At 42.2% G+C, this 20,408-nt stretch overlaps 1 protein-coding gene across 1 annotated transcript in view; it reads right to left on the reverse strand.

Annotated features, from left to right (window-relative positions):
• The window catches only part of LOC142255880 (microtubule-associated serine/threonine-protein kinase 3-like), a 61,461-nt gene that overhangs the window by 28,622 nt on the left and 12,431 nt on the right, over positions 1 to 20,408 (reverse strand). Inside the window, exon 16 of the mRNA XM_075327328.1 lies at positions 20,280 to 20,369. Coding sequence (XP_075183443.1) covers positions 20,280 to 20,369 — 90 coding nt within the window. The remainder of the gene's footprint in view (positions 1 to 20,279; positions 20,370 to 20,408) is intronic.

The raw sequence follows: 20,408 nt of genomic DNA on the forward strand, positions 1-20,408 counted from the left end.
CCGCACACACAGTTCACAGAGGCACAGGTAACGAACCAGTCCTTAGAACAGACTATTTAATACCAAAGATTTTGAGATTAATCGATAAGAAAGAGTAAGGCAATTGTAAGAATAAGCTTCTTACTGTTATGCTGCAGCTTTTAGCGTTACTGTTTCTGAAAGACTGAATCTCAGTCAACATCTGAGTGCTGTCCGCGTCTGGATATCTTCTTGTCTCAGGTCCACAATCTACCACCAAGAGGCCTTTAACTAGATTTCCCTTACGCATGGATCCGATTACCTTCAGTAACACAGAGTAGCACTTTTACGGCTTCAAATACCAACAAATAAGACAATACCAGTTACCTACAAGTGTATGTTATCCTTAAAAAGTCACTTAAACCCTTAAAATAATTGGTTGGTTCAGGTCAGATAATGTCTTTCCCACCATGAGCCCTTATTTGTGGGATGTTCCTGTACCCATTGTTCCCTTATCATGGTTATTTCCCATGTTTCATCCCCAATCTAGAAATTCTCCATAAGGTTCTATGTGAGATAATCCAGCACTATGTGTGTTGTGACCCTCATTCTGCTAGTACGATGGACTCTTTACAGCGGCTGTTGTCTCCAGATGGGTTTTCCCTCAAGCTTCATGAAAGTTGCTGTGGTCGGGAAAAGCTGGATCTGATTCTGACTCAGGGATCATTCTGACTTGTCTTTTTAGGATCACCCAGTCTCCTGGCTTGAGACCATGTGCTCCTAACACTGATTTAGAATCTGGAATTGGAGGATACACATGTTTAACACACTATACAGGCAGTTGTATAAGGCTCGTACATCACTGGTCAGGATATCACACTGTATCTGCAGTATCTGTGAGAAATATAATCACGTTCTAGGTACTAAACCAAAAATACCTTATATAAAGATCTAATTATTAAGGAAAACGAACATTTGTTACATGATTTGCCAGCGTCCACCATTATCTTGTGGATCGTTACATGTTTATGTTATGATCATTAAAATTCCAAACAACATACACCCATTTGACTATAGACACAATTAAATATTCCAATAAAGGAGGGGCAGGGATTGGGGCAATAGCCCTAAACTCTCCCTGCCTTGCAGCGGAGGTCGGCACCCTATAAGGCGAATTGGCGCCCCCGCTCACCGACGGCTCACCCTCTCTATCCCTACACTGCTAAGCTAATACGTACTGCTAATGTCAGTAGAAACCATGAGATACAGGGGATAAAGAGGCGTCAATATGCAAGTATATATATCCAATTCATTCCCAAAGATTAAATATTCACTCTCTATATTTTACATAGCTGTTTGGTAGCTTAAATCAATATGATAAAGCAAATTCAAGGACCAAACCCTAAAATAAATTAAATATCTCACATGTATAACATGTACCCACTGTATAAATATAATAATAATTATAATAATAATAATAAAAAAGCCAGGTAAAGTCATGAGGAGATCTCGTCCAATCACAGACTCTCCACTATCCAATTCACACTCAGGCTAATAAAATAAATGCATTTTTGTCAGACACTTAGCATGAAAGAAGCCCAACGCGTTTCTCCCCTCGTCACAGTGGCGAACAGGGGTTCATCAGGGGCATCCCCAGGTACTGTAGGATCTCTATAATGACCTGTGCTATAGAACATGTACTTTTACCACTTTTTAGGAACTCCATCTTTACATACCACCAGCACCATGAGTTTTTCAGCAGTAATGTTTTCCATACTGGATATGTTTCACAGCAGGTCTGAAAAGAAATTCACACAACACGCACAAAACTCATATAAACCTACTCATGGTAGATGTATATGACTAATCTGCAATCACCGGAGCAGTAGAGCGGATGAGGGGGGTGTTTCTACGAGGTCTTTACAATTTCTCTACCTTAATAGACACACGTCTTACAAGACTGGATGTATGTGGTCACCTGGGAACTGAGCAGTGGTGCTGCCCAGATCTTGTCCACCACTACACTATTTGTCACGTGTTCATGGGTTACCTGGGCCATTATTGAGTAGAGCGCTCATGGCAGAGAAAGCTTACCGCCCTTTATCCACAGACCTTCCTCAGTCACTGGCTCCCTGCGTCTCACACTCCGTTCCTTGCTGAATCGCTTGTTCCTGTAAGGATTTAAGAACACAAGGAGTGACAGATGTCACGGACGACGTGACAGGAGCCACCGAGGTACTGGTACTAGTCTGCATTGGTAAAGGACTCTCAACTCTAGGCCCATTCATTGCTTCTTTGTTGTCTGCTCCATCAGTCACCGGCTCTTTTGATAACAGGAGAGCGCCTCCACCTGGGTTTATACACACTCTACGGTCTTTATAGGTTTATCACGTCACAATCCACATTTGACTATCTTACCCCACTCCGCTCTACGAACCACAGTGATCGCAAATCTTCATCTCATTTTCCTATTCCGATGGGAGAGGAGCGAGTGGTTTGATTTTTATTACCTCATGTTGCGTAACCTCAGCATATCCAGTGCGGAATCAACCAGCATCTTGGTATCTGGATCCATCTACGAAAAAAACTCAAAATCTGCATTAGCAATGGGCTCATCTGATACATGTTCAAAACCTGACATATCTTGTTACAGCAGAGCAATCATGAGATATGTCTGTCTGCTGTATCCTCCTTACAGATAAAAATATAAAGAAAACTTAATAGAAAAACTGAATCAATGAACAAATTAAAACCTTAAATAATGTGTGACTTTCTGCATCATCTTTCCCCCCCTTTTGAATCTATTATCCAAAACATAATTAGATTAAAAAAAAAATGTGTGGCCTCGGAGCTCTACATTTAGGCATGAAAGTCACATTGTATAGATTGTACCTAACGGGGAACACCATAAATATTATGTTATGTATAATTTCATAATGGAAATCCATTTCAATGGCTTTTCAACTTTCGCTTGAACCACAGAAATCTGCATTACAATCTTTCTTTCTATAAAAAGAAAAGAGATTATTCAATACATTAAATATAAAACACAGAATTCCATAAATAATCCACATTCCTTAAATCAAATTATTGAAATTATTAATAAATATATTAATAAATTATAATAATAATAATAATAATAATAATAATAATAACTATAATAATGTAGCACAACCTTTGGATATTGGATGTAGGGGCGTTCATATTTGAAACATTGAGGAGATTATCAGCATCTCTGTGATACTGTCCTATAACTTGAAGGGATAAAAGAATATAGAACAAATAAACTGGCCATGTGGGAAAACAAAATGTTGATTTGCCATAGAAAAATTATCTAACAGACTTCTATGCTTGAAAAGCTATCAATGAATCTAAACATGTCCACAGTTGACTTTTATTTCTTTGGGATAAAATTAGTAAAATAAAACTATTGTCAATGACCTTTTTCCAATATAATTTGCAATGAATTAAAAGCAGGAAGCCCCTTTTTTTCCCCTCTTGGGCTGCTCTCACAATAGATCGAAGGTGAGATGAAAAGCCTGCCCTACAGGTTGTTTGTTTTTTTTTTTCTAAAAGTTGCTCCTTCCCCCAAAAGCCAAAAGCACACTGTTCATTTTCCCTGGACACGAGTGATATCTCCCTCCTTCTGTTGGATTTTTTTATTATTATTTATTTATTTTCCTTTCTGCAAGACATGGATATCCCATGGATATATTTATCTATTTATTTTTTTAAAACATTCAACTCTCAGGATTATTCGCCACATTCGTAATTGGAATATGTATTATTTATCATGACATCTGCCGCAAAGGTACATTTATTGTAAGGTTTTTCTCTTATTCTTTTATTGCTTATTAATTAATAAGATATTGTTCCTTTTGACTGTCCTGACTCAATCCAACCTGCACACTGGATCTATATTAAGTGTCTTCCACAACTCCCCAATCATACAATATTCAATCTTTAGTGCTATAAACATTTACTAACACTTCATGTTATTCAGTGGCTGCAGTTTTGTCAGCTCCACTGAGGCCTATAGAAAATGGCCCCACAGTACGTGATTTCCTTCTCTTTGTTGGGATTGCAGCATCATGTGGGGGGAGGGGAAGGTAAACTTTTTTTTTTTTTTTTCTTTCTCAACTTTTTCCCCATATATTCTATAGTCTGGATTTTATACATACACGCCACACATACATTTATATATCTCATATACACACATTCAGATATCTACAGTCCTGATCCAACTACAGTTAAAAACACTCATGTTTCTGTCTAAGTATATAGTACTCCATCCAATCCATTGCACATCCCCCTACTCACTCTCTGTCTTGTCTCAATCATGCCTCAGCCATGTGCGTCATCCACCATTTTAAAATCTGTAGGAACATGTGGCAGAGAAAAGGGAAAACTGACCTCACATCTGCTCAAACTCTGTCTCCCCATTTTCTATAGTCTGTACTTATACATATATATTTATACACACACACACACACATATGTCCTAGATCTAAGTATAATTGTAGATTAAAAAAAAACCTTATTTTTCTGTCTAAGTATATAATAGTCCACCTAGTCTTTGTTCAAACATTTACAGAGCACATGGTCTTCACACATCCCCCGACTCACTTCCTGTCTTTGTTTCAATCATGCCTCAGCCATGTGCTTCGTCCACCATTTTAAAATCTGACCTAAAATGTCTGCAACCAAAAATAGCACATGGTTTCCGGATTTTTTCCGACTACAACTACACACAACTTCATCAATTTCTCCATCTTTCTCTCAAGATAAACAACACCAAACAAGTAATCTTTCTCTATGCATACCAAGATAAGAATAACAGACACAAAAAGAGATGGGGAGATGACACAACTGAAACACTAAAGAAAGCCTAGGGTTTGCAGCATACACTTCCAAATCCTTCCTTACTCTGTCATGTGGTCCCTGTCTGATTTCTGCGTTCTGTAATTCACAAAGACACCAATGGTGTCACCCCTGGCTACAAGGTGTCTATACCAGCCAATTCACTCCAGGAAAACACTTTAAAAAGGTTAGATTTATGTATAATGTAAGGCTCTGCACTCAGTCTAGCCAAAGCTGGCCCCTTACATATGGCTCTGCACTTAAGTCTAGCTGATCTTGGCACTTACATCTGGCTCTGCACTCAGTCTGAGCTTGGCACTTACATCTGGCTCTGCACTCAGTCTGAGCTTGACACTTACATCTGGCTCTGCACTCAGTCTGAGCTTGGCACTTACATCTGGCTCTGCACTCAGTCTGAGCTTGGCACTTACATCTGGCTCTGCACTCAGTCTGAGCTTGGCACTTATATCTGGCTCTGCACTCAGTCTGAGCTTGGCACTACAAAAAGCTCTGCACTCAGTCTGAGGTTGGCACTACAAAAAGCTCTGCACTCAGTCTGAGCTTGGCACTACAAAAACCACAAACCATATCACAGGCAACCACAAACCATGTGACAGACAATATCCTTTTTGTTTCCAGACACTGTTCACAAACCCACTTGCTCTTTTAACTACCAGTCAATTTCCCCTTGAGACAAACAGGCAGCAGGCAACTGAACACGTGATGGTTATTCCGCAATTAATATGGCCAGCAGCCGTGAGACCCGTCTGCTGTGTACAGAGACCCTGAAAACCGGACACAGTCAGGCAATCAGTGCCACACACCCCGAGATCACACAGGGAAGACTACAGATTATAAAAATCAGCAGACTTACCGTGCAAAATAATGTTAGGAAGCGATCAATCTCCTTTCTCAAGGTATAGAGCTCGTCCTTCCGTTCCAATTGCCGATTCCAAGGGTTTTCGTGTGTTGACGTCTGATGGCTCCACGTTGGCGCCAATAATGTTAGGGTGAACTCTTAACCAGAGATCACTAGTTGCCTACTGCCTGGCCAAATTGGTATAGGCCAAGTGCATGCATAAAAGAATTCACACCAGACACAGTCGGATATGAAGTCTCTTCTTGGTCACTAGAAATGGCACCGAACAGAACAGTACAGAGCATGCATCCTCTTTATATATGCTAGGGGCGTACACAAGTTTGGATATGCCCATTTAGTGGGACAGTTCATGGGCTAGCCAATGGGGAGATCTGTGTTGCTGTTGATGGGCGGGTCAATGACATCATCGGATGGATCCATGGTGATGGGAGGGACGTCATCTGGAGGATCCATGCTGATGGTTTGGTCTGTGATGTCATCGGGGGCCATCTTGGCTTTCTCTGAAGAGTGACTGGCTTATGTATAGAGAATTGATTTAATTGAACACACTTCTTACAGTGCTCTATGTCCAGAGGTTAATTAAGTATTTAATCTTATGGCTCTCCTCAACAGTTACATTGAGTTTTATGTGCAGATTTAAGTGCACTCACCGGCCTTGTCACTATTCAGGGTAAGTGAAGGGACAGTAAAAGACTAGGCACATGACGGCGGCGGGAGGAAGGACCAGCTTAGGGACATTACTGAACTTAGGGTGCAGGCACAGGTTAGTGTCAGGTGGGACACGACTCCCCTCTCCAAACTGTAAGGGCCTATCTACCCCCTTTCCATCCCGTTGTAACCTCTGTGCTGCGCGTGCGCCAAACATCCCCTAGTCTGTGTGCAACACATATATACTAGGATAGGAGAGATAAATACCAAGATGGGGGACATATATACCAGATCTGACCAGGATGCGGAAGATATATACCAGGATGGGCCCAGGATAGGAAACATACACCAGCATGGGGGAACATATACACCAAGATGGGGGCCAAATACAAAAGGATGTGGGGCACATATACCAGAATGGGGGAGATATATACTAATATGTGCGCAGGATAGGGAGCATATATACCATGATGAGAGACATACTGTATATACCAGGATAGGACCTGGATGTGGGGACATACAGTTGTGCTCAAACGTTTACATACTTTGGTATGGTCAGTGGTTGGGTGAAGCCATTTATTGTCAAACTACTGTGTTTTTTTCTTTCTAAATCATAATGACAACCAAAAACATCCAATAGACCCTGATCAAAAATTCACATATCCCAGTCCTTAAAACTGTGTATTGCCCCCTCTTACATCAATGACAGCTTGAAGTCTTTTGTGGTAGTTGTGGATGAGGCTCTTTATTTTCTCAGATGGTAAAGCTGCCCATTCTTCTTGGCAAAAAACCTCTAGTTCCTGTAAATTCCTGAGCTTTCTGGCATGAACTGCACTTTGAAGTTGTCCCCAGAGTGGCTCAATGATATTGAGGTCAGGAGACTGAGATTGCCACTCCAGAACCTTCAGTTTGTTCTACTGTAGCCAATAGTAAAGGTATATATGGTGTGAACACTGCTCTATTAAGGGTGGTATAGAGGTGCTAGTGAGAGGACCAAGGTCCGGACTATAGAATGTAAATTCAAAACACTGCACTCTCTTCAGCATGAGGTAATAGTAAAAGAAAGTCAACAGATTCGTTTTTATCGTGCAAACCAAGTGTCTTTATTTATGAACAAAGTTAGTGGGAGGGACTAAGGGACGTTTCGGCCCAAGCTGGGCCTTCTTCATACCAAGTCACACTGGGGAAGGGTAAAGAAAAAGAAATAACTATTTACATATATCACAAGAATATCAACAGATCATATACATATATACATAATTACATGGAAAATCATGTCCTAGTTGGTGTAAAAGGCACAGTAATAGCATATCAGCAGTTGAAGTAACTCTCCAGTCGTCACAGCCAATATGTGCAATGACAATAAGATGAAAGGCAAGATTTGACAATACATGAAAAATTTGCATACCTCCAATCATAGATGAACTAATATCACAGAGGGAATTTTTTTCTCTCTCCTTTTTAGGGGGTTTTTTGGTATAGAAATGGTGAGGCACTCCACCCAGGATAGAAGGATTGTGGTAGTAGCAAAACGCAAGCCCTGCAGATAAAGGCATGATTATGAAAGGGTAGTATTTCTATAAGGGGAGTAGCACTATGGGGGAGGGGGGATAACTGATTACCTTGCTCGTGCTAGCAAATGAATAACTATTGGAATTTGTCCTTTTAAGTTGGGAGAGTTCAATAACTCGTGGTCCCTGAAGGATGAGAACGTATGTGGTCAGCAGGTAACACATGATATATAGCACCCCCATGTAGTGGATCCCCTGTATACCATTACCTTAGGTTTACAGTAAGTGGATAAGGTCACGTATAATGCACTTTTGTCTAGAAGCATAGGGGGCTTACTTGCATCTGTAATCACGAGGGATAAGTCTTAGTAACAACATTACATGTGAGAGGAAAATACAGCCGTACTTGGAAGTTAATGAAGTGACACATATTACCTGCAGGCTTTAGGATAGGAATGTAGCAGTGGGTAATGGAGTCCTCTGAAAAGCAGAAGGGGGAGTATGGAGTTAACAGATTGGAGGTTGAAAGGATTAGGGACAGATAAGATTATCGCATACCTTTGCAGCCGTCTTCCCAGACTGTGGCTTAGAGCAGTGAGTTAACAGGTTTGGGAGCTATTTAACTCCTGAACCCGGAAGTGCACGGAGACGCCGGCACCTGCGTATTGGTGACCTGCGCTGCTATTAGTGTATTGGTGGTACCGTTAAGTCTTGAATAGAGGTGCCCGCACATGTGCAGTAGGGCTAAACTCGTACATAGACGTGGGAGGATGTTTATCCTCAGTGTGTCGTTCGAGATCAATGCAGGGATAGGGGGCGGACACTGCACATGTCAGTCTATTGGTAGTGAACGACTGATGATACCAGAGGGGGTATTATCTATCTAGTCAATGTATAAGGCAGTAGTGTATGAAGCATTTGGAAGTATGGGGACATAAAGGCAACTGCAATGTAATACACAGGCATATACATAATAAATTCCTCATTTTGTCAAAGATCAATAGTGATTAGTTTACATCCAATCATTTTAAGGTATGACCTAGGAAAAAAAACATAAACAAAGGAAGGGTCCCAATATACTAATAGAGTGAACTAGCATTACCATCTATACATGACTAAAATAGAGAGTGCTGATTTTATACATTACCGTCTAATAGTGAGTGTACGATGGAAGAAGGAAAGGTGAGGATGGTATTTCTCAAGTTTTCTGTAAAAAATGTACCATAACATAGTTAGTGCGGTTTAGGGCAAATACAAAGGTATAGTACCATCATTATATTAGCCAATCTATCTCTCTATTAAGACCTTTAGGTGCTAGAGTTTGTAACTTATGGATCCAAAAGCTCTCTCTTTTTTTGAGAAGCTCAATATGATTTCCTCCGCGCCTGGGCCTATATACTTTATCAATAACCTGGAACCGTAACTGCGCTACATTATGCTTAGCTTCGTGAAAATGGTGTGGAATGGGTAGCCATAATTTTCCACACCTAATGGTGGATTTATGGCTTGCAATGCGGTCACCGACATGTTGGATTGTTTCGCCGACATACAATAGTCCACAGGGGCATTTGATGATGTACACCACAAAATTGCTCAAGCAGGTAAAGTATTCTTTTATTGGGAAGCTTTTGCCAGATCTGGGGTGCGTAAAGTGGTCTCCTTTGATCACGTTCGAACACGATGGACAATTCAAGCAAGGGAAGGTACCCGTACGTTTTGGTGCTAACAAGGTTTGTACATTTTTCTTGTCGCTGCCAATATCCGCTTTGACCAGGGAATCTTTTATGTTTTGGGGTCTTTTCTTACACATGATAGGTGGAAGTATAAACGGCCCTATCTCTGGATATGCTTTTTTTAGAAGCGGCCAGTGGCGATTGATAATATTGTAAATCTTAGGCATAGACGGGTGATACGTATGAACAAATGGTATCCTTTCCACTGTTGCTGTGTCTATCCCTGAGGGGGTGGTGAAAGATAGTCTTTCTCTTTCTGTCTTAAGCAATGTTATTGGGTAATTACGTTCTATGAACCGATTGGACATTTCTTCAAGTCTCTGCTCTCTTGTGTTCTCATCCGATACTATCCTTGTAACTCTTGCAAATTGAGATCTAGGTAGACTATTCTTAGTCGATTTAGGATGACAGCTACTGTATAGGAGCATACAATTCCGATCGGTCGGTTTACGGAATAGGTCTGAGGATAGATTGCCCATTGTGTCTTTTTTGATGTACGTGTCCAAGAAACTAATTTCTTCCTGATGATGATTTAGCGTAAACTTGAGCTCAGGCCACACTTTATTAATATGGTCATCAAATAAAAGCAGGCTTTCCAAATCTCCCTGCCAGATGCAGAATATATCATCTATGTAGCGAGCCCATAGAAACGCCAGTTCATCAAAGGCTGGGTATGAATACACAAAGCGCCCCTCAAAATAGTCCATAAACAAATTTGCATACGCCGGGGCTACATTCGAGCCCATCGCGGTCCCGTGTTTCTGGATATAAAAATCGTCCTTAAAAAGGAAATAATTTTCATTGAGGACTATCTCGAGGAGGCCTATAGTGAAGTCAATCGAGTCCTGGCTCAGATTAGTCTTATTGAGCGCGATTTTGGTTGCCCTAATGCCTTTGTGATGGGAAATTGAAGTATATAGACTGCTTACGTCCCAGGTGCACAGGAAGCTGTTAGGGGGGACCTGTTTTAGATCTCTGACCTTTTGTAAAAAGTTGTTGGTATCTAAGATAAAAGATTTGGTATTTTTAGCCAAGGGGGTAAGGACTTTCTCTAGATAAATTGATAGAGGGGAAAGAACGGACTCTGTCGATGCTACTATGGGCCGGCCAGGAGGATTAATGAGAGATTTATGGATTTTAGGTAATGAGTAGAATACCGGTGTTATGGGATGTAGTTTAGTGAGAAAGGTGCGGGTGGTTTGATCAATAGTACCTTTGTCGAAGTGAATAGATAGAAAGCTTTGGATTTTCTGTTGAATTTTGAATATCGGGTCTGAAGATATTTTCTGATATGTCATAGTATCATTAAGTTGGCGCTTAATTTCATTGATGTAGTCCTGTGTATTTTGGACCACGATCGCTCCACCTTTGTCAGCGGGTTTTATAGTTATGGCCTTGTTGTCCCTTAAAGAAGATATAGCTAATTTTTCTGAAGTATTAATATTACTTCGTGTCGGGTAAAAGCCCAATTCATGTTCATGCATATTGTCTTTAATGTCACGGTCCACTAAAGCTATAAATGTTTCTACAGCATGATGAGTTTTAGGTGGCATAAAGTGACTGGGATTGTGAAGACCCAACGTCTTAATGTTGGTTTCTTTAAGGACTGGTTGTTGATCTATGTTATGGAGTGTAGTAGAACCAAAGTGAGTTTTGAGCCTAACTGACCTATAGAACCGTTGCATGTCATTTTCAAGGGTAAAGGAGTCCCATTTAGGTGTAGGGCAAAAGGTCAAGCCTTTGTTGAGTAAGGACAGTTCATTAGGTGACAAAGTATAGTCAGAGATGTTGACAACTAAATTGGGACCCTTACCTGTGAGCGCAACGTCATCCCCCAGTCTCCTCCTCCTCCTCGACCTCCTCGTTGGTTTGTTCTTCTTTTTATTGGTCCTAAAAAAGAGGTTGAATGGCTGCCACTGGACTCGCTTCCTGAGGAAGCGGATTGATTGTGAGTAGGTGGTCTTCTCCATTGTCTTGTATTGCTGGTTTGCCAATCGTTCCATCTGTACACTCGGTTTGACAGATAGTCCTCTGTGTCCCTCTGGAACTTCTGTCTTTTCTTCTCCTCCAAGTTCCTTTTAAATTCTTTTAAAGAATCTTCAGCTTTTTTCTTATAGGCAGCTAAGTCCGCAGGGGTCAACGCATCTGCCAGTTGTGTTTCTATGGTTAGAATTTTCTCTTTCGATTCCCTTATCGCTGTTTGTAGATGTTCAACTGTGAGTACGATCAAATCCAGGGAGCACTTATTCAGAATCTGTTGAAATCTTTTACAGTACTCCTCGTTGCCCGAAAAGAGAGTGGGTCTTAAATTACACCTGAGGCCCCTTGGAATGCGGCTCTGCCGATAATATTCAGCTAGGGTAGTACAGTGGAGATCCAGGGAAATAAATGTCCGGTTCTCCTTCTCCCAGTCCCTGGTCCTAACCTCTCTAATGGGAGTTTTCAAAAACTCAGTAGAGTTAGTCACTTGTGCTAAAATGCTATTACTGGTAGTGTCATCGTAAGCAAAAGTATCGGATGACATGAGTGGGCAGGTTCAATCACCAAGAAAAGCTATAGTAAAGGTATATATGGTGTGAACACTGCTCTATTAAGGGTGGTATAGAGGTGCTAGTGAGAGGACCAAGGTCCGGACTATAGAATGTAAATTCAAAACACTGCACTCTCTTCAGCATGAGGTAATAGTAAAAGAAAGTCAACAGATTCGTTTTTATCGTGCAAACCAAGTGTCTTTATTTATGAACAAAGTTAGTGGGAGGGACTAAGGGACGTTTCGGCCCAAGCTGGGCCTTCTTCATACCAAGTCACACTGGGGAAGGGTAAAGAAAAAGAAATAACTATTTACATATATCACAAGAATATCAACAGATCATATACATATATACATAATTACATGGAAAATCATGTCCTAGTTGGTGTAAAAGGCACAGTAATAGCATATCAGCAGTTGAAGTAACTCTCCAGTCGTCACAGCCAATATGTGCAATGACAATAAGATGAAAGGCAAGATTTGACAATACATGAAAAATTTGCATACCTCCAATCATAGATGAACTAATATCACAGAGGGAATTTTTTTCTCTCTCCTTTTTAGGGGGTTTTTTGGTATAGAAATGGTGAGGCACTCCACCCAGGATAGAAGGATTGTGGTAGTAGCAAAACGCAAGCCCTGCAGATAAAGGCATGATTATGAAAGGGTAGTATTTCTATAAGGGGAGTAGCACTATGGGGGAGGGGGGATAACTGATTACCTTGCTCGTGCTAGCAAATGAATAACTATTGGAATTTGTCCTTTTAAGTTGGGAGAGTTCAATAACTCGTGGTCCCTGAAGGATGAGAACGTATGTCTGTTGACTTTCTTTTACTATTACCTCATGCTGAAGAGAGTGCAGTGTTTTGAATTTACATTCTACTGTAGCCAATGACAGGTCGACTTGGCCTTGTGTTTTGGATCGTTGTTATGTTGGATATATACCAGATCGGACCAGGATGCGGAACATATGCACCAGGACGGGCCCAGGATAGGACATATATACCAGGATAGGAGGTGTTTTATATATATATAATGCAAAAAATAGGAGCAGCACTTAACTTGTTGTGGTGCAAAGTCCTTCCAATCAGTCTCACCCGATTTCAATGAGCAGCAAAAAAATGAAGGCAGCACACAGCTTCAATCTTGAATGAAAAAGCCTATTTAATGGCCCATATGATACAGCACGACATTTCAGTCACAAGTGACTTTTTTCAAGCAGTACCTAGGACATACAGTCAGGGCCAGAAATATTTGGACAGTGACACAAGTTTTGTTATTTTTGCTGTTTACAAAAACATGTTCAGAAATACAATTATATATATATAATATGGGCTGAAAGTGCACACTCCCAGCTGCAATATGAGAGTTTTCACATCCAAATCGGAGAAAGGGTTTAGGAATCATAGCTCTGTAATGCATAGCCTCCTCTTTTTCAAGGGACCAAAAGTAATTGGACAAGGGACTCTAAGGGCTGCAATTAACTCTGAAGGCGTCTCCCTCGTTAACCTGTAATCAATGAAGTAGTTAAAAGGTCTGGGGTTGATTACAGGTGTGTGGTTTTGCATTTGGAAGCTGTTGCTGTGACCAGACAACATGCGGTCTAAGGAACTCTCAATTGAGGTGAAGCAGAACATCCTGAGGCTGAAAAAAAAGAAAAAATCCATCAGAGAGATAGCAGACATGCTTGGAGTAGCAAAATCAACAGTCGGGTACATTCTGAGAAAAATGGAATTGGCTGGTGAGCTTGGGAACTCAAAAAGGCCTGGGCGTCCACGGATGACAACAGTGGTGGATGATCGCCGCATACTTTCTTTGGTGAAGAAGAACCCGTTCACAACATCAACTGAAGTCCAGAACACTCTCAGTGAAGTAGGTGTATCTGTCTCTAAGTCAACAGTAAAGAGAAGACTCCATGAAAGTAAATACAAAGGGTTCACATCTAGATGCAAACCATTCATCAATTCCAAAAATAGACAGGCCAGAGTTAAATTTGCTGAAAAACACCTCATGAAGCCAGCTCAGTTCTGGAAAAGTATTCTATGGACAGATGAGACAAAGATCAACCTGTACCAGAATGATGGGAAGAAAAAAGTTTGGAGAAGAAAGGGAACGGCACATGATCCAAGGCACACCACATCCTCTGTAAAACATGGTGGAGGCAACGTGATGGCATGGGCATGCATGGCTTTCAATGGCACTGGGTCACTTGTGTTTATTGATGACATAACAGCAGACAAGAGTAGCCGGATGAATTCTGAAGTGTACCGGGATATACTTTCAGCCCAGATTCAGCCAAATGCCGCAAAGTTGATCGGACGGCGCGTCATAGTACAGATAGACAATGACCCCAAGCATACAGCCAAAGCTACCCAGGAGTTCATGAGTGCAAAAAAGTGGAACATTCTGCAATGGCCAAGTCAATCACCAGATCTTAACCCAATTGAGCATGCATTTCACTTGCTCAAATCCAGACTTAAGACGGAAAGACCCACAAACAAGCAAGACCTGAAGGCTGCGGCTGTGAAGGCCTGGCAAAGCATTAAGAAGGAGGAAACCCAGCGTTTGGTGATGTCCATGGGTTCCAGACTTAAGGCAGTGATTGCCTCCAAAGGATTCGCAACAAAATATTGAAATTAAAAATATTTTGTTTGGGTTTGGTTTATTTGTCCAATTACTTTTGACCTCCTAAAATGTGGAGTGTTTGTAAAGAAATGTGTACAATTCCTACAATTTCTATCAGATATTTTTGATCAAACCTTCAAATTAAACGTTACAATCTGCACTTGAATTCTGTTGTAGAGGTTTCATTTCAAATCCAATGTGGTGGCATGCAGAGCCCAACTCGCGAAAATTGTGTCACTGTCCAAATATTTCTGGACCTAATTGTATACCAGGATGGGACCAGGATGTGAGGACATACTGTTTATACCAGGATAGGAGATATATACCAAGATAGAGGATATATGTTCCAGGATGAGGACATCTATACCAGGATGGGCCAGGACAGGAAACTTAGATACCAGCATGGGAGGACATATACACCAAGATGAGGGTCAAATACACCAGGATGGGGGACATATATACCAGCATAGGACCCGGATGAGGAACATATAAACCAGGATAGGAGACATACCAAGACGGGGGATGTACAATATATACCTGGATGAGGACATAAATACCAGTATGAGGACATATATACCAGGATGGGCCAGATTAGGGAGACATATATATCAGGATTGGCTCACTGTGGCCCAGACTGAGCCGATTTCCCAGATGTCAGGCAGTCACTCACTGTGGCCCTAATTAACCGTTTCTCCTGCCTTGAGTGACCAGGTGGACATCACCTCTGTCATCCACAGTCTGTTCATCTCTAGTACCTGTATTGGAGGGAATATGAGCTGCGGAGGTGCCACAGACTGGAGGACATAGGAGACATCCACCATGTCAAGCAAGGCAGGAGGATGGCAATTGTTGGGTCAGAGGACGTGACGTGATCTCAGAGCAACTATGGGTTACCATGAAAGCCGGGGTCTGCTGAAGACCCCTGTTCCTGTCATGACTGTTCTGTGAAAGCCGACATTTAACTGGCGTTCATAGGAGACTGTGATTTTCACTATACATTGCAATGCTAATGCACCGCTCTGTACACCACGAGCGATCAGATGCAGCTTCAAGTTCCCTAAGGGAACTACTAAATACAGTAAAAAGTAAAGAACAAGTTTAAAAATACGAGGAACAAACCACAAGTTCACATCACACCAGCAAAAAAAAAAAAATACATATTTGGTATCGTCCAATCAAAATATAACAAAAAATGTATTTGATTGGTAAACAGTGTAACGAGAAACAAATCGAAACACCAGAATTATGGCTTTTTTTGGTTTCCGCAACACTGCAATGAAATGCAAAAACCAAGCCCCAATAGCGCTATGCAGGAGCAAAGATAAACAAAAGTATGGCTCTTGGAAGAAGAGGAGGAAAAAATGAAAAAAAGACCCAAAAACACCCAGAATCATGAAGGGGTTAAATGAAGCTGAAAGGTGATGGTTATAGTTTATATAACTTGGTGACAGGTTCCCTTTCCTGTATTTGTCTGCCCCTGCCCCTGTATCTCTGAGTATTTCATATAAATATTATTGGCTTTAAAAACCAGCAAATCCCTACTGTATTGTGTGACCGAGCCCACGAGGAGCAGTGACCACAAACCTGTAGAAGAGCTGCTGCAATTCCAGTGATCAGTCGTGTGATTCCTGCTCTGCACCTGCGGGTGCATGACTCGCAGTCTGGCCGTATGATTGCGGGTAGGTATATATTTCTGTGAAACACTCCCGACTTTTCAGAGGCCGTACAGTCTAAAGATTCAGCCAGGGACCATAGCCGGAGACGTGACTAGTCAGACGATGTCCGCAGCCGGCTTTTCCCATCTCCAATGCAGGTGAATGATGTGTTTCGCCCTATTTATACACAAGGGGGTAGACCTGTCAATCACCTGCTGCTGGTGGACAACATCGGACATCTCCCTCTGTGGTCCACGGATCTTCAAAACCTTATAGCATTTCAGAGAATAATGTATCTGGCTGTAATCCGGGCCGCCATCAGGGCATTACTGCCCTTACTGGTGTATGGGGCCCAGAGAGCTGAAGCAAGCAGGGGGCCCGGCCGCTCACAGACAGCCACCCTCTGCCCTCCTGCTCTGCACTGGTCTGTGTGATTGGTAAAGGGCAGGGGAGGAAGCTGGACCGGACCAGAGGCTGCAGGAGGCGTGCAGCTGAAGGACCTTCTGCACTAGGAATTTCAGGACCTGTGACTGTAAAGGTGAATAGAGCCTGTAGCCTCTGTGCAGGTCCCATTAATGCCTCTCCTGTTCATGCGGTGGTCATGTGGATTCTGCATCTTGGGAAGGCGTTGCTGGGTGATGGCTTCATGAAACGGCAGTCATGAGCCTGGGCACCCTGTGGCTGTCATGTGACTGCCAAACTGTAGATGGCACCTGTTTGATGACATGGCACGTGCGTGAGCACAGGATTTAGCAATGAAGTGACCATAATCATCACCATAATCCTTTGTCTAGGGAAGGCAAAGATGGTAACCCCTGACCAAACTTACCACTGGTCCCTCACCACCCTAGATAGCTTCTGAACTTATGGGCCGAGCCGGATACCTGACCCTAGGTATCCCTAGTGCTGGCCCTTAAATAAAGGATGAATGGGATGAGCTCTTCGTCAACCCCATAAACACTATAGACGCCATAAGGAGGACACACGGGGAAAGTGCGTGAACTACTTATCCACAGATGACTCAGGTAGAAGTTTAGCAAAATAACAGCAACAACACCATAGAAGAGTACAAGCCACCTGCTTGCAACCAGAGATTGAATGAACTGAATAATATCACCGACAAAAGTCCAGGGAAGATGGGGGTAGTTAAACACAAGGGGAATAGTGATAATCAGCAGTGTGGAAGGCGAGCTCCTGCTGGGTCCTAAAAGGGGAGAGATGAAAATCCAGCAGGAAAGCCACTTATACCAATAAATACTAACAGCAGGAACAATGGAAAGTCAGGGAGCATCTTGTGACACTATGATGCCATGATGGATCTGTCCCTTCACTGACCGCACTATGTTTTGGCACGTCCGGATACCCTGATCATAAATATGGGACACATGGAGATTAGTAGTAGTCTCCACCAATGAGTGCAGTTGGCGCAATTGTTTAAACAGTGAACTCCTCCCCAAACACACAACTCCCTGTGTGGTCACTAGTGCATTGTGTGAACAGTGATGGAATCAGGGACGCTATTGGCTCAGAGGAGGGATCGGGGATGGTCTTATGGAATGTGACAATAGTAAATATACAGACGTGTCCCTTCTTTTTGCTGATCTGATATCATTTTGACTATGTTTGTAGAGGGCGATATAAGTGACATTTATATCTAGTGATGCTCTTTGTGTATATATGTTTTTAGCTGTGATTTTAGTTGTATTTGGCCTTGTGATGACAATTGAGGCCGGATCTGTGGGACTGAGGGGAGCGACCTACAATCACACCTCTATATAAAGCACTGTTTGCGGTGCTATAGTTATGTATACCTGTTATTAGCTTGAGAAAGGCCCTGTGTTGGCCGAAACGTTGTGTATTTTACATATTTATTTTTCTAAACAAGAGAAGGAATGTTGGTGTCTTGGATTCTCTGATATCTACTTGAAGTTTGCAGCTAATGGAGCGCGGTGCCAAGTAGCACGCACAGCAGAGGGGTGCATGGGATACACGATGACTGCAATATATTCAGAGAATAAAACCTTTGATGGGAATGCTTATTTAGGTCTTACAGAAGCCCCAAAAGGCAGCCTCAGACAGACGTGGGTGAAGACACCCTATTCTAGCAGATCCCAGTGGATCCCCGGCCTTCACACCCCTGCTATACATGTCAGATGTGTGAGTACACTGCTTGATGTAAAAAAAATTCTCACTAATTTTTATTATTAGCAAAGAATGGTCAAACGAAGTCGGATCAGTATCAGTAGAGACCATGGCTAAAAGAGCGCCCTTCCCTTGGGCTTTACTTGTAAAATGTTGAGAGCAGAGACCGAGTCCGGAATCTGTCTTTTCATGCAGCAAATAATAATATAATAATAATGATGATAATATTTATTAATATATATCATGCAATTAATTTCCTATCAGTATGTCTTTGGTGTGGGAGGAAACCGGAGTACCCGGAGGAAACCCACGCAAACACGGGGAGAACACACAAACTCCTTACAGATGTTGTCCTTGGTGGAATTTGAACCCAGGACCCCAATGCTGCAAGACTGCAGTGCTAACCACTGAGCCACCGTGCCGCCCAGTCACTAATTAGTGAATATGTCTGACTGTAGAAAGTCTTGTCAATGGGTGAGAGCAGAGACCGAGCCCGGAAACTGCCTCTTCATGCAGCAGGTAAGTCACTTGTGTGTGACCACATCTGACTGCGGAAAGTCCAGTAAAAGTCATAGCAATGGGTGAGATCAGAAACCGAGCCCGGAATCTGTCTCGTCTTGCAGCAGGTAAGTCACTTGTGTGTGAACACGTCTGACTGCGGAAAGTCCAGTGTCATATTCATTGGTGAGAGCAGAGACCGAGCCCGGAAACTGCCTCATTATGCAGCAGGTAAGTCACTTGTGTGTGAACACGTCTGACTGCGGAAAGTCCAGTAAAAGTCATATCCATGGGTGAGAGCAGAGACCGAGCCCGGAATCTGCCTCATTATGCAGCAGGTAAGCCACTTGTGTGTGAACACTTCAGACTGCGGAAAGTCCAGTAAAAGTCATATCCATGGGTGAGAGCAGAGACCGAGCCCTGAATCTGCCTCATTATGCAGCAGGTAAGTCACTTGTCTGTGAACACTTCTGACTGCGGAAAGTCCAGTAAAAGTCATATCCATGGGTGAGAGCAGAGACAAAACCATAAACAGAATCAATAGACAAAATCGTAGTCAAGGAAATAGCCGGGGTCGGAGTCAAGAGGGGTTAGAGAATGGAGTCAGGGCTACAGGACAAAAAGTACAGCATTGATAGTGGATGTGCTGTACTTCAGGTGTCCTGTCCTCTAAGTGACTTTAGAGAAACAGGGACAACACACAAATGCGCGAGCAGCCCTGGCTAATCCACGTTGGCAGGATGATAAGATCCGGCGGAAGATGGAACCTAAGAGAAAGAAATATAAAGTAAGTGATGGGACTCCATATTACATGATACTACTGTGCAGTCACTGTGGCCGAACAGCCGAGGAATCTTCTCCATACAGAGGTGCGGTATCATTGTCAGCCATCACACATGTGACAATCCCATCACTGACGGATGACATCTGCTCCACATGGATTCTTCTCACTGACCGACATCACACAACATGGAGGAGGTTCTCACACTTACCTCGTCTCTTTTTGCCCCGTTCTCCATTTTCTGGTTTTGATTCTTCCCTGAGATTTATTGCTGATTTTTCTTTCTCCTCAGCTGGAAAGTAAAATAACACATTGAGTATATATTCTTATAGCATCTGCTCTATATCATCCCTGTCATCAATCATACATGTGACAATCCCACCACTAACAGATGACATCTGCCCCAAATAGATTCTTCTCACTGACGTCACACAACATGGAGGTGGTCCTCACACTTACCTTCACTCTTTTTGTCCTGTTCTTCATTCTGTGATTTTGGTTCTCCACTCAGATGAATTGCAGATTTTGCTTCTTCCTGAGCTGGGGATTCTGATCAGAAAGTAAAAAATAACACATTGAGTATATATT

This window comes from Anomaloglossus baeobatrachus, chromosome 11, assembly GCF_048569485.1.
Source record: "Anomaloglossus baeobatrachus isolate aAnoBae1 chromosome 11, aAnoBae1.hap1, whole genome shotgun sequence".
Classification (NCBI taxonomy): Eukaryota; Metazoa; Chordata; class Amphibia; order Anura; family Aromobatidae; genus Anomaloglossus; species Anomaloglossus baeobatrachus.